This window comes from Podarcis tiliguerta, assembly GCF_965153285.1.
Source record: "Podarcis tiliguerta genome assembly, chromosome: 13".
NCBI lineage: Eukaryota > Metazoa > Chordata > Lepidosauria > Squamata > Lacertidae > Podarcis > Podarcis tiliguerta.
The window spans coordinates 41125703-41139854 of NC_139546.1; the positions used below are offsets into that span (position 1 = coordinate 41125703).

The 14152-nt window shown below is 44.0% G+C and overlaps 1 protein-coding gene across 1 annotated transcript; it reads left to right on the forward strand.

Annotated features, from left to right (window-relative positions):
- Positions 1-5647: 5647 nt before the first annotated feature.
- Positions 5648-11127, forward strand: LOC310662998 (vomeronasal type-2 receptor 26-like; the record flags this gene model as incomplete). Its single annotated transcript, XM_083410465.1, has 4 exons — positions 5648-6502; positions 6981-7208; positions 7947-8073; positions 10226-11127. Exons 1-4 carry the CDS (start codon positions 5666-5668, stop codon positions 11125-11127), a joined length of 2094 nt encoding a protein of 697 aa, XP_083266591.1. The 5' UTR covers positions 5648-5665.
- Between the last annotated feature and the right edge of the window lie 3025 nt (positions 11128-14152).

A 14152-nucleotide genomic window follows, 5' to 3' on the forward strand; every position in this document is an offset into this window, starting at 1 on the left:
CCTCCGTCACTGGTGTTGTGCAATGCCAGGTCTATAGGCAATAAAACCGCCACTCTGCGGGATTTCTTTACCTCGCAGGGGGTCGACCTGGCTTGTGTGACGGAGACCTGGGTGCGCGTAGGGGAAACTGTTACCTTACGAGAGATGGCGCCCCCGGGTTTCTCTGTCCTCCACCAGTCACACACTGTGGGCCGGGGGGGAGGGGTGGCATTATTAATCCGGGAAGATTGTTCTTTCAGGGCTCTACCATCGCCATCGATCCCCAGCATTGAATGTGTTGGCCTAGTGTGGGGCTCCGAGGTGAGCTTGGCTGTCTGGCTGGTGTACCGGCCACCTAGCGCACCAGCAGCCACCCTGTCAGGCCTGCTGGAGGCGGTGGTCGGCTGGGCCTTGGAGTTCCCTAACCTATTGGTATTGGGGGACTTCAACATCCATGCTGATGCCACTCCCTCCTCACAGGCTCTGGACCTGGTGTCTTCCATGGCGACACTAGGGCTCTCCCAGTTTGTTTCAGGCCCCACACATCAAGCAGGCCACACGCTGGATTTGATCTTTGGCGTAGGTATAGATGTGATCATGTCTCCTTCGATGAAGGTGCCATGGTCTGATCACTACGCTCTGAAAGCCAGGATTGACTTTCCACCCCCACCCTGCTTAGGTGGCGAGCCGATTTGGGCTTGCCCACAGAGGCTAATGGACCCTGATAGATTCCGTCAAGCCTTGCAGGACCTTGCTCCCCCTGGCGACTCATTGACTGAGTTTGTTGAGGGCTGGAATATCCAGCTCCTGGCAGCCATCGATGAGATCGCACCTAAGCGCCCTCTGCGACTCCGCAGAAACCGGGCTCCCTGGTTTACCGAGGAGCTTCGGAAAATGAAGCGGGACCTCAGACGGCCAGAGCGAGTATGGTGGGGTGCCCGTGACGGAGCCTCAAGAACATCTTATAGGGTTTTTATGAAAACCTATGAGATGGCAGTGAAGGCCCCTAAGAAGTCTTACTTCTCAGCCTCCATTGCATCCGCTAGCTCTCGCCCGGCATAATTATTTAGCATAATTAGGTCTTTAACGTCCCTTGAAGGACTGCCAAATTTAAATAACAATCTGACACAGAGCTGTGAGGCATTTGCGAGCTTTTTTGCGGAGAAGGTCCTGTTGCTCCGCCATGACCTCCCTGCCAATTTGGATATAATAAAAGAACTGGAGGCACCTCGACTGTCCTCGGGTCCAGTATTGGACCACTTTGACTGGATATCCCCAGCCGATGTGGACAGACTCCTCCGAGCTGGAAAGCCCACCACCTGCCCTCTTGACCCGTGCCCGTCTTGGCTGATTAGAGCATGTCCAGACGAGGTGCGGGCCCCCCTGGGGATATCATCAATTTGTCCCTTGGCACCGGGATATTTCCAGGGGAATTGAAGGAGGCAGTGGTGCAACCGCTCTTAAAGAAAACACCATTAGATCCCTTAGATCTATCCAATTACCACCCGGTTTCGAATCTTCCATTCCTGGGTAAGGTGATTGAGAGAGTGGTTGCTAAACAGCTTGGTAGGTTTCTGGATGAAACATCAGCTCTGGATCCATTCCAGTCTGGCTTCCGTGCTGGTCATGGGACCGAGACGGCTCTGGTCGCCCTAACAGATGATCTCCGCAGGCAGCTGGATCGAGGCGGGTCGGGGCTGCTGATTCTTCTAGACCTGTCAGCAGCCTTCGACATGGTCGATCACAAACTCCTGGACCACAGCCTTGCCGCCGTGGGGATACAGGGCACAGTCCTTCAATGGCTGCGCTCGTTTCTCTCTGGTTGGGGACAGAGGGTGGCGCTTGGGGGGGAATTGTCATCGCGCCACTCCTTGGTGTGTGGAGTGCCTCAGGGTGCGATACTCTCCCCGATGCTTTTTAACATCTTTATGCGCCCCAACGCCCAGCTTGTCCGGAGTTTTGGGCTGGGTTGCCATCAGTATGGTGATGACACCCAACTCTATCTGTTGATGGATGGCCATCCTGACTCGGCCCCAGACACACTGACCAGATATTTGGAAGCTGTGGCTGGATGGTTACGTGGAAGCCGGTTGAAGTTAAATCCTTCGAAGACAGAGGTCCTCTGGCTGGGACGGAACGATATGGGATTGGGGGGGCAACTCCCATCTCTTGCGGGGGTGCAATTAATGGCAGTACCGTCCGTTAAGAGTTTGGGTGTAATCTTCGATACCTCCCTCTCTATGGAGGCGCAGATTACAGCTATAACAAAGGCAGCATTTTTTCATCTCCGCCAAGCTAAGCAGTTGGCTCCTTACCTCTCTCGCCCTGACCTAGCCACTGTGATCCACACGACGGTCACCTCCAGACTGGATTATTGTAACTCGCTCTACGTGGGGCTGCCCTTGAGACTGACCCAGAAACTCCAGCGGGTGCAGAATGCCGTGGCGAGACTCCTTATGGGGTCTTCGCTGCGAGATGACATTCATCGGGTACTATACCAGCTGCACTGGCTCCCGGTGGAGTACAGGATCAGGTTTAAGGTGCTGGTTTTAACCTTTAAAGCCCTACACGGCCTAGGACCCTCGTACCTACGGGACCGCCTCTCCTGGTATGCCCCACAGAGGAACCTACGGTCTGCAAATAAAAACATCCTGAAGGTCCCAGGCCTCAGTGAGGTTAGGCTGGCCTCAACTAGAGCCAGGGCTTTCTCGGCTGTGGCTCCAATCTGGTGGAACGCTCTGTTACAAGAGACTAGGGCCCTGCAGGACCTGACATCTTTCTGCAAGGCCTGCAAGACAGAGTTGTTCCACCAGGCCTTTGGTCAGGGCCCAGCCTGACTCCTTCCTCTGGCAACCTGCACAGAATTTTGCTTAAGGGTTACCATTAATTTGATTTTAATTAATTTTTATAATGAAATGTTTTTAGAATGTTGGATTATTTGATTATTTGATTATTTGATTGTTGTTAGCCGCCCTGAGCCCGGCTTCGGCTGGGGAGGGCGGCATATAAATAAAATTTATTATTATTATTATTATTATTATTATTATTATTATTATTATTTCATTACATCAAAGGAATGATCAATCCTAGAGTTGCAGCCTCAGAATGAGTGAGGCAACAAACATTTACCCTTTTACCTGGGGAAATCCACTTTAGATATGAATGGGACTTATGCTGGTGCAAAAAAATTGGAAGGAATCTCTTGTGAATTAAGGGAATAAAGGAGAAATTCCCATTTCTGGATAGAGAAATGAATATAAATGTATTGAAATGTATGTATGTATGTGTCTGAGAGAGGCCTTTTGAACAGCAAATTTTGATAAACTTTATCTGAACTACTAGAGTGTTAGTAAGAATGAATTTTTAGAAACCTGTTCTGAAGCTGAATGTTTCATTTTCTGATCTAGGCTAAGGTTTGTTTAAGCACTGAAAGGTACTTATTATGAAGTATAGAATTCAGTGAATTCCAGTGAGCATCACTGACTCACGAAAATGAGGTCACTGCAGGGAGAGACCAGAGACTTTGTCAGAAAAAGACCTATGGTGTGTACGGCAAGACGTCCCATGGGCCCCACATTAGCAATCCCTGCTCTAGATACTATTTACCTTAAACGATTAGAAATTTGGGACAAAAGTAACATGAATTCCAGTAGGGACAAATGCAGAAAAATAAGATGAGGAACAGATGGCTTCCCAGTAGTAGGAAAGCTTCAAGGGATCTGCATAAACAGAAGTATAGTGTCCTGATCAAAGGAAGTACTAGTACTACTCTATTCTCCCTTGGTCACCTGGAGTTCTGTATCCAGTAATGATCAACACAAATTAAGATGGATACGTATTAGCAAGCTGAAACATGTGCAGAGGAGGGCAACAAAGATGGTCTGGAAACCAAGCCTTATGAGGAATGGTTGAGGGAGTTTGATATGCTTAGCTATGGTGAGGCTGAGGGGAGGAATGATAGCCATTTTCAAATATCTCAAGGGCTGTCACCAGGAAGATGGAACACACGTGTTTTCTCTTGCTCCGAAGGTTAGGACAAAAATCAGCTTCTTCAAGTTACAAGAGAGGAGATTTCAACTAAACATGAGAGAGAATCTCCTATTTATAAGGGCTATTCAATAGTAGAATTAATTTAGAGTTAACCCACTGATTCAATATGATTAACTACTGTGTAAAAGGATACATCTCTTGAAGTTACTGCTGACAGAGTTTGCAACTCTCATTCTAGGGTGGTGCCTAAGGGTTACCAGCACATTGTGGCCTTGGCATTTGCAGTCAAGGAGATAAATGAAGACCCTCACATCCTACCCAATATCACCTTGGGCTTCCACTTATATGACAGCTATATCAGTGCAAGGAGCACATATCTTGCCACACTGCTGCTTTTATCCATTGTGAAGAAATTTGTCCCTAACTATATATGTGATGTTGAGAATAATCTGGCTGGGGTCATTGGGGGACTGGATTCTGAAATCTCCTTTTATGTGGCCACTGTTTTGGATATCTATAAGATTCCACAGGTAGGACACCTATGTACAATACCTCTATACCTCTATAGCTTGCGTAGAGGAAGAGGTTCCTCAGCATCAGTTCCGGGTGAAGATGAAATTGCAAGGAGAATCATGTACACCACCTTGAGATCCTTGGAAAAGAAAGATGGTACATAATTGTAATATAAGGAAACAAACAGACAAACCTGAATAAAGGGGAAGGTTGCAACCTGAAAAAATATGTAACTTTCCCTGTCTTACACACACATTTAGATCACTTACAGTATATGCCAAAGGCAACAGTTTATCATTATGCATCATTTTCTGCTTAGTTAGGAGGGTATCTGAAATGAGTTGCTGAGGGAGAGGGATAATTGCTTACTGGATAAAAGCAATAAGATTTTAGGTGCCAATGGAAAAAATAGTGAGGAGGGCATGTCAAATATGTAGCTGGGGAAGTGGGGGAAAGGGTTACAGCTAAAAAAACCTTAGAAGTAGGAGCCAGTACAATAACTATTCCTCTTTAGCACACCTGACATAATGAAAGACACAAGGAAGTTATGGGAAATTGCAGATAGAATCCAGTTCCGCAGGAGAAAAGTAATAGTAGATAGCAGCTGATTCACAAGTGAAATAAATGTTCGTAAATAAAGTCTGAGAAGAATCAACACAGTTTTGCTGTGTGATGGGGCATGTGCATCATGAAGAAGAAAGACGAAGCTCCAGAGAAGAAATGTGCATCTAACCCAAGTTGCAATTCTGACAAAACCAGATAAAATCTGCTGTTGGGGGCATGGTATGTTCCCCCATTCAGTTTTATCCATTGTATAAGACCCTGCCAAATTTTGCAATAACATAAAAAAACTTTTCTTTGTTTTTAAGTGAAGTAGACACAATGCCCTGCTCCAGACATCAATGTGTTAAAAAGATTCATAAAAATAATATAAAACATACACAGTTCCCTTTCCAGGCATCAAATCAAAGGTTTAAAAATGAGAAAAGGGAGATGATCCCAGTTTTCAGCTCATCTGCATATGTGTCTTTTGTAAAAGTGAGAGAGAGGCAAACAAACCCTGAAACATTAGCAAAGGGCATATTTGACTAACATAATTCATATGAATACTGCGAAAGGAATCTACTTTGTCTCTTCTATTCTTCCATTTACTTTTTAGCTCATTTATGGCTCTGCTCCAGTGATGAATGATAAAAGCCCAGGGCTTCCCTTCTACCAGATGGCAGCCTCAGAAGCCCTTCAGTATGAGGGAATTCTCTCTTTGCTTCTGCATTTCAGGTGGACGTGGATTGGAGTCATTGCAACAGACAATGAGAATGGAGAAAGATTTCTGCAAACCATTTCCCCAATATTTACCAAGACTGGTGTCTGCTTTGCATTCCTGGAAAAAGTCCCCACTTTAAGTTTTATTTCTGAAATGAATGGCATTCTACAACAGGGGGCAAGTATAAATCATAAAATTTTTAGCAGCACAGCTAATATAATAGTTGCCTATGGAGAATCTTATTCCATGGCAACTTTTAGATGGCTTCCATACCTATCAGAACATGATGACATGACATACAATATAAAAAGTAAAGTATGGATAATAACAGCCCAAGTTGAGTTTGCATCATTTGTCTTTCAAAGGAATTGGGATTCAGGAGTATTCAGTGGTGCTATATCCTTTGAAATTCACTTTAGAAACCCACCAGGATTTCATCAGTATGTTGTTCACAGAAACCCTTCCAGCACAGATGGGGACGGTTTTATCAGGGACTTCTGGCAACAGGCCTTTGGATGTGTATTCCCAGATATCACTTCAGACGGGGTGGAGGGGAATATTTGCACCGGAGAAGAGAAGCTGGAGAACCTTCCTGGATCATTTTTTGAAATGAGCATGACAGGCCACAGTTACAGTATCCACAATGCTGTATATGCCATGGCCCATGCTTTACATGTCATGTCCACATCCAGACTCAGGCACAGAGGAATGGCATACAGAGGGAGAGTGAAGAATCTGAATCCACAGTTTTGGCAGGTAATAGGCTAAGCATCCTCAACTTGAAGAAACCTGTTATTCTCTGATAAAGTATGGGCTTCCAAAATGTTGTCAGTTTGCTCACTCCTCTCAGAGAAAAAACGGTTTTGTATGACAGTAGTTTGGAGATCACTGAAATGCCACTGTATTCACAGATAACAAGCAGTAGTCATGGGCAAGAGAGATGGTCAGCATTCTCTCTATCCCATATACACTAAATCCTCGCTAAGGCCAGGTAGTTGCAAACCACTGTTGTGTCTCCTGAGATGAAGAGGGAGAGAGGAAAAGAAGTGGGGTAGGAGAAAGAAAGACTGGAGGGGGGGGGAGATCACTCCCGGAAGCTTAATCAGCTTCACTCACAGTTGAATTAATCAGCACACACCAATTGCTGTAGGTCCTGCCCACAGGATAAAGATACCTTAGCCATGTATTAGAACTGCAGCCTTTTACAAACGTGCTTTTTCTGTTTTCAATCTAGCTCCATCACTTTCTGAGAAGTATCTCATTTAACAATACGGCAGGAGATGTGGTCTTCATCAACCGGAATGGAGAGGTGGTATCTAGCTTAGATATTGTCAATTGGATAATATTCTCCAACCAAAGTTTGCACAGAGTGAGCGTTGGGAGGATAGATCCGCAAACTTCTCAAGACCAATCATTCATCTTTGATGAAGATGCCATAACATGGCACAGTTGGTTTAATCAGGTAGGACCACACTATTAGATAATTCCAAAGAAATTCAATATTACCTACGCAATGACCATTCACCTGCAGGTCTACTCACTCTCCTTTAAACTGCATGTTCCTGTGTAGAACATGACCAATGCGTACAGAGAGCCAGTTCGGTGATCCCACTCCTCCACATGCAGCTGCTGGGTGGCCTTGGGCTAGTCACCCTTCTCTGGGGTCTCTCAGCCTCACTCACCTCACAGAGTTTTTGTTGTGGGGGAGGAAGGGAAAGGAGAATGTTAGCCACTTTGAGACTCCTTCAGGTAGTGATAAAGTGGGATATGAAATCCAAACACTTCTTCTTCATCCAAGTACCAGATTAAGAGCCAAAAGCTTACTGCTAGAAGTCACTCAAGGAATAAAGGCAAATATTTTAATTTATCTTATTATGTTTAGAAATATTTTATAAATATTTCTTAACAATTATAAAATACTGATTTTTAACTGAAGAAAAGAGGATAGATAAGCCCCAAGATTTTGCCTATCTTGCTAAATGTGGGGAACTGCTATGTAATCACAACACCTACACATCCCAGAACAATAGAGGGAGTATGACATCACTTCAAACATTACTACTACTAAAAAAAATAGCCATTCTACATATTGTTGGAATGCTGAATCAGCTTAGTAACGTAGAGAGGGGCCCAGGAACATGAAGATTTCCAAACTCATTGTTCTCTTGCTGACCCTTCTGCTCTTTCATTTACGGAATAGACTCGGCCTCTTTCTCTCTGTACTGAGAAATGTCTTCCAGGATCCAGCAAGAAAGTGAAGGAGGGACAGCCACCTTGCTGCTACGATTGCATCCCATGTGCAGAGGGGAAGATTGCAATCCAGGAAGGTAGGAAGAATAAATAGATTAAATAGATCCAGACTCAGCACTAATAATTGAAAGGTGTTGTAAGGACGGCTGAGTTTACTTTTCAAAAAAGATAATCTACTGTATATGTGATCCTGCCTTTTTCTGATCATTGCCTTTCATATAGTTTAAATATGCTAATCAAATGAGAATGACCATGCATTCAGAGTAGTTGGATGGTATGTGGTTCTTCTCCTTCTTCTTCTTCTTCTTCTTCTTCTTCTTCTTCTTCTTCTTCTTCTTCTTCTTCTTCTTCTTCTTGTGTGGCAAGGTGAATAAAATTCACACGGACACATAATTTTGGTTTAATGTTATTGGGCAAAATTATAGGCCACAACTATATTGATTACAGAAATGTGAGTGGTATTGGCATAGGAATTGGCAGAAGACCATATCAGACTCCTGCCCCTTTTGCAGGAAGTCAGTAAGGATAAACCAGGCCCTGGATTCCTTTAACAGAATACCCTTGGCCAATGGAGGGGCAGGAGATGGCTGACTTCCCCTCCCCCACAAAGCAATGAGCCAATGCCTAACCGCCAAACCTTACAAAGTTGTGACGATTGCTAAGAGGTAGGCGAAAGCCAAGTGGCCATTGCCAATCTGCCAAAAGCAAAGATTCCTACCCGGCTCCCCGCCCAAGACAGGTGACCAACCAAAGTCCAAAGTAAGGCCAGAGGACACATAAAATAAAGGGGGGGGGTGTTCAGCAGTGTGAAGCAGGTTCCTGACACGCCTCACGCTGCAGCTTTTATATCCCCCCACCATCGCCCCACAGAAAAATGATTGGTCAAGAAGCTGGGGTGATCGTGGTGCTACCCTGGCATGATGGCATCACTCTGCCCAGGCCGGGGGGGGGAAACCAGGTTGGGGGCCTGACCGCAACCAGGAGCACCCTTAAAAATGATCCCACTTCTGCTTCTTCGATTACTCATAGCCAAGTAAGATTTTCTTCCTTAAACACAGTTTTAACAATGAGTCTGTAAGTGACTTTGGAGGCAAATTCTGGATCCACATGTCCTTCCACAATGGGGATATTGGTTTCTAGATGAGAGTTGATCATGGTGTGGATTTGCCAAGCATGCCTTTCTCTTTGCACGTTTCTACCTTGCGTCCTGAGCATATCTAGAGGGGGCCTTGCCACTCCTTCTGACTTAAACAGGCTGCACCCTGGCTAATGTGAATAAACATTCAGATGGCAATGGCACTGGCTGTAGCACTTACAGGACCACATAGCTCTGAACCAATTAAATTCAAGAATACTGTAGTAATTAAATACAGAGAATTATACCATATAATGTTTTGACATAACGAGCATGCTCAGACTGTGGTCAGACTATTCACGGTAACTAGAGTGAAATAAAATACTGACGTGGAAACTAATCCTGCCATAAAATTTTAGCAGACCACGAGGAAGCTTCTTTGTTTAAACTGGGAGTTAGTATGCATGCTCACACTGTTTGTAATTTGGACCAATCATAAGGAGACAACAAAGTGCCTTAAGAGGAAATGGGGTGAGGGAAGCAAAGCGGTTCAATTGGATAGGAAATTTAAACTAAATGGAATGTGTGGAATTTGTGCCAAACATATAAAACTGTTTTGAACCCTTTGTGTGACATTTAGTTGTTTTAGGTTAGTTAGGTTAGTTATCCCCAGTTGAACCTTCTGTGCAGAATTAAATATTTTGGACCACAGTGGTACCTGTGGTTACATACTTAATTTGTTCCGGAGGTCGGTTCTTAACCTGAAACTGTTCTTAATCTGAAGCACGAGTTTAGCTAATGGGGCCTTCTGCTGCCGCCACTCCGCAGCCTTGCGATTTCTGTTCTTATCCTGAAGGAAAGTTCTTAACACGAGTTATTATTTTTGGGTTAGCGGAGTCTGTAACCTGAAGCGTGTGTAACCTGAAGCGTATGTAACCCAAGGTACCACTGTACTTTCCCCCTCAAGGTCTCATGTGGTTTAGTGCCATATCCATGACATAGAGAAAGCTTAGATTGCAACAATATCACATTACATAGCATAAGACGGTACTAAACATGTGCTTTGATTTAAACAGAGGTCTTTTCCTCTCAGACAGAAAGTAAACATTTCACTAAACTGAAATCTATGACCTAATATATTTGTTTCCCCCCAGATATGAATGACTGTAATAAATGCCCAGACAAAGACTATCCAAGCAGGAACCGTGACGCATGTCTGCCCAAGGATATAAGCTTCTTGTCTTATGAAGAACCTTTGGCCATCAGTTTAGCCTGTTTCTCTCTTTCCCTCTCCTTGATCACAACTTTGGTACTAGGTACATTTTTGAAACACCATGACACACCCATTGTCATTGCAAACAACCGAAACCTCACCTACGCTCTCCTCATCTCTCTCCTGCTCTGCTTCCTTTGTGCATTGCTCTTCATTGGCCGACCTGAGAAGGTCACGTGCCTCCTCCGTCAAACAGCTTTTGGCATCATCTTCTCAACCGCTGTTTCTTGTGTCCTGGCAAAAACCTTCACGGTGGTTTTGGCCTTCATGGCTACAAAACCAGAATCCAGGATGAGGAAATGGGTGGGGAAAGGACTAGGCCACTCCATTCTCCTTTTCTGCTCCATAGTCCAAGCAGGGATATGTACTGTGTGGCTGGCAACCTCTCCCCCATACCCAGATGTGGACATGCACTCAATAACAGAAGAAATTATACTAGAATGTAATGAAGGGTCTGTGGCCATGTTTTACTGTGTCCTCATCTACATGAGCTGCCTGGCAACTGTAAGTTTTGCTGTGGCTTTCCTTGCCAGGAAGTTACCAGACAGTTTCAACGAAGCCAAGTTCATCACCTTCAGCATGTTGGTCTTCTGCAGTGTTTGGCTGTCCTTTATTCCTTCCTACCTGAGCACCAAGGGAAAATATATGGTAGCTGTGGAGATCTTCTCCATCTTAGCCTCCGGTGGTGGGTTGCTGGGCTGCATCTTCTTCCCCAAATGTTACATAATCGTTCTGAGACCTGAGCTGAACAAAAGGGAACAGCTAATAAGGAAGAAAAATTAAAGAAATGAGAAACCTGTCATCTGCTGTATTTTGTGTTTTCCTCTGTGTTTACATTAGAATATTTGGAAATATAAGTTCTCCTGCTCCCTTTTACAATTTTACAATTGTACAATGTTTTCTAGACTCCAAATTCCCATAGTTGAAATTTCCTCTGTAAAATTGACTTATTTGCTTTGAGGAAAACAATTATACATTTACACATACATTATTCTCTTGTAGCATGTGTTGACAAGAAGACTCAGAGCAATTCTTGTCAAAATATACATGTAAGCATATCTGTATCTAGCCTTAATTCTCACAGCTTTCGGCATAATGTGAAACTATACTATTGCAGGCCATGGAATATTTGAGTATTCATTTATGGTCTCTTGTTCTGTACTGCTCACAGTCAGATTTCATCATCAACCTATCCATACTCAAGATTGTAGAAATGTAAGATGATCCTCTTGAGTCGGGCCAATGGCCCATCTCGTATGGCAGCGTATACTCACACTGACCAAGTAGATTCCTGTGGGAAATAGAAATACTTTATTGTCACTGTACCACTTGTTTACAGTGAGATTAAAGCTTCAAGCCATATCCAAAAGCAATTGCCCTGTCTCCACCCTTCTTTCCTATGGCATTGAGTTCTATATAGTATCTATGTACCGTGAAATAATTTACGCCCCATTGAATTGGGTTCCCTCCCCCCAAGATTTTGTCTGAATCAGGTCTCCTTGGTGAAATTCAGAGAACTAGATAAGAAAGTGTGAATGATTTCTGCCCTGGTGCTTGGAAAGGATGGCAACAAAGAACCATGCACAGTTCACTGGGAAAAGCATTCAACAAAGCCACAACTGAAAAGCTTTATTTTCACCAACACAAGTGATGGACCAGAACACTATATTCTTAATACAAATATGTATTGTATTTGTGGCAAGTATATTCTTGGACTTTCCACTGACTATTGGCATCCTTCAGCAAATGTTTGATGAGCAGATAAAATTGATTAGACCTAACCATGATGAATGGAGAATACAAGTAAACCAGAGTTTAATCAGATTGAAAGTGGAATCAAAGAGGCAAGAGAATCTTCAGATTGCATCTGTATTCCCTTAATGGACCTCAGCTTTCTGGAATCCAGGCTTAACCTCTGAATTATACCTCCTGTTATACAGCTCTTAAGGGCACAAAGCCACTGCTTTCTCTTAGTTTCAACCATAAACCAGAGCCTACATTGCCAGCTTGTACTCCCTTCTCTGGGAGTAAGGCCCATTAAATCTTAAAACACTTATTTGTGCATAGACATCTGTACTGTTATACAGCAAGATAACTATGCTTGTTAATGAGTATCTGTAAGATTACGTCCCCCCCCCCCTTGCAGAAGGTACAGGTATTCAAATGGAGATAGGAATGGAAGGAAGTATAACTAATAATAATGATAATGATAGTAATAATTTTGTTATTTATAACCCACCCATCTGGCTGTGTTCCCCAGCCGCTTTAACACAGTAAAACATATTATTTCCTTTCTTGTTATCTGCTTTCAATCCCCCTAGTGCAGGGATGGCAAGCCTATAGCCCTCCAGATATTGCTAGACTACAGCCATCATCATTGCTGACCATTTCCCATACTGACTGGGGTTGGTGGATTTTGGAATCCCTCAACATCTGGAGTGCCACACATCCCCAACCCCTGCCCTAGTGGAAGTGAAGCAGAATACATATTTTAAAAATAAAATGCAGAAGTTTGCAGAAGAAGCCAGAGACATCAGCATCACTGAATGAAGGTGAACACTGACTTAAAATTCACCCCAAAGCCTGGAAAGTCAGGCTCGGCATCTTTGGGAATCTTGACCCCCTCACCTGGGTGTGGATGAACTGTGGGGTCTGAGAGATTTCAAGAATCCTCTTTCTCCCTACGGTACCAGTTGACATAGGCTGACAGAATTAGGAGAGAGTTACCTAAGCCACTATAAATGTAGTCATACAGGAGGGCATGGGGCACCATCTCAACCTCTCCAGAGTCATCAAGTTGGCTTGCATTGACACAAATCCCTTGGAGGTCATCATGGTCACCAACAGTGGAATTTTGTCACTAGTTTCTTTTATTGGCCTGCTCATCTCATATGGATTCATTCTCTACACAATCTGCTCCCAGGGTCCCTATGAAGAGACCACCAAGGCTGCCTCGACATGCATCTCTCACCTCACTGTGGTCACCATGTATTTGGGCCATGTTTGTTTATTTAAGCCTCACTGCCAGGCCAGACGAGACAGCAGCCAATAGCTACAGCCAGCAAGGCACTGCCCTCCAGGAGGCACCAGTGAGTGGCCCATTCATGGAGCCTTTTGGATTGGAAAGACCCCTCCCTTTTGAGATCCACCGGCCAAGGAGAATTCCCCTCCAAAGGCCAGCAAATTTGTGTGCCTAGGCCATCGGGGAAGGAGGCTGAGAGTGAGGAAATGCAACTGTCGCCCCCTGGAAAAGTGGTGAGGGGTCATTGCCACATGGTTGATGTGGATCCAGGTCCACTCAGTCAAATTTCTAGATGCTGACAGCACCGTACTACATTTTGGAGTCTCCATTGTTTACAAGGTCTTCTATTATGAACTTCTAACATCACCAATATTTATTATTATCCACTGAAAGGGAATTAAACACAACAGTTCTGAATCTGTCACAAACACATTTTCTTCTGCAATTCCACAGGGGTTCACAAGCATTGAATAAATAACTATATTCCAGATTGGTTATTAAGAGGGCTATAATTAAATCTGCTGCTTCTCAAAAAACCCTGTGGGCTTTCAGTGGGCACTTGCAAAAAGATAAAAGATACCCAAATTAACCAGAATGATTTAAATAGGGTCTGGGATCCACAAGTCTGTTCTTACATACTCACAGATTGCATCATCTCAGGAGGCGTTACTACCATTCAAATGATACAATTTTAAACTGGAGAAGCTAATTATAATATTGCTTGAGAAATCATGGGTTCTGTGTAGAACAAACAGTTGGATTTTTAGTGAGAATGTTTGTTTTAGT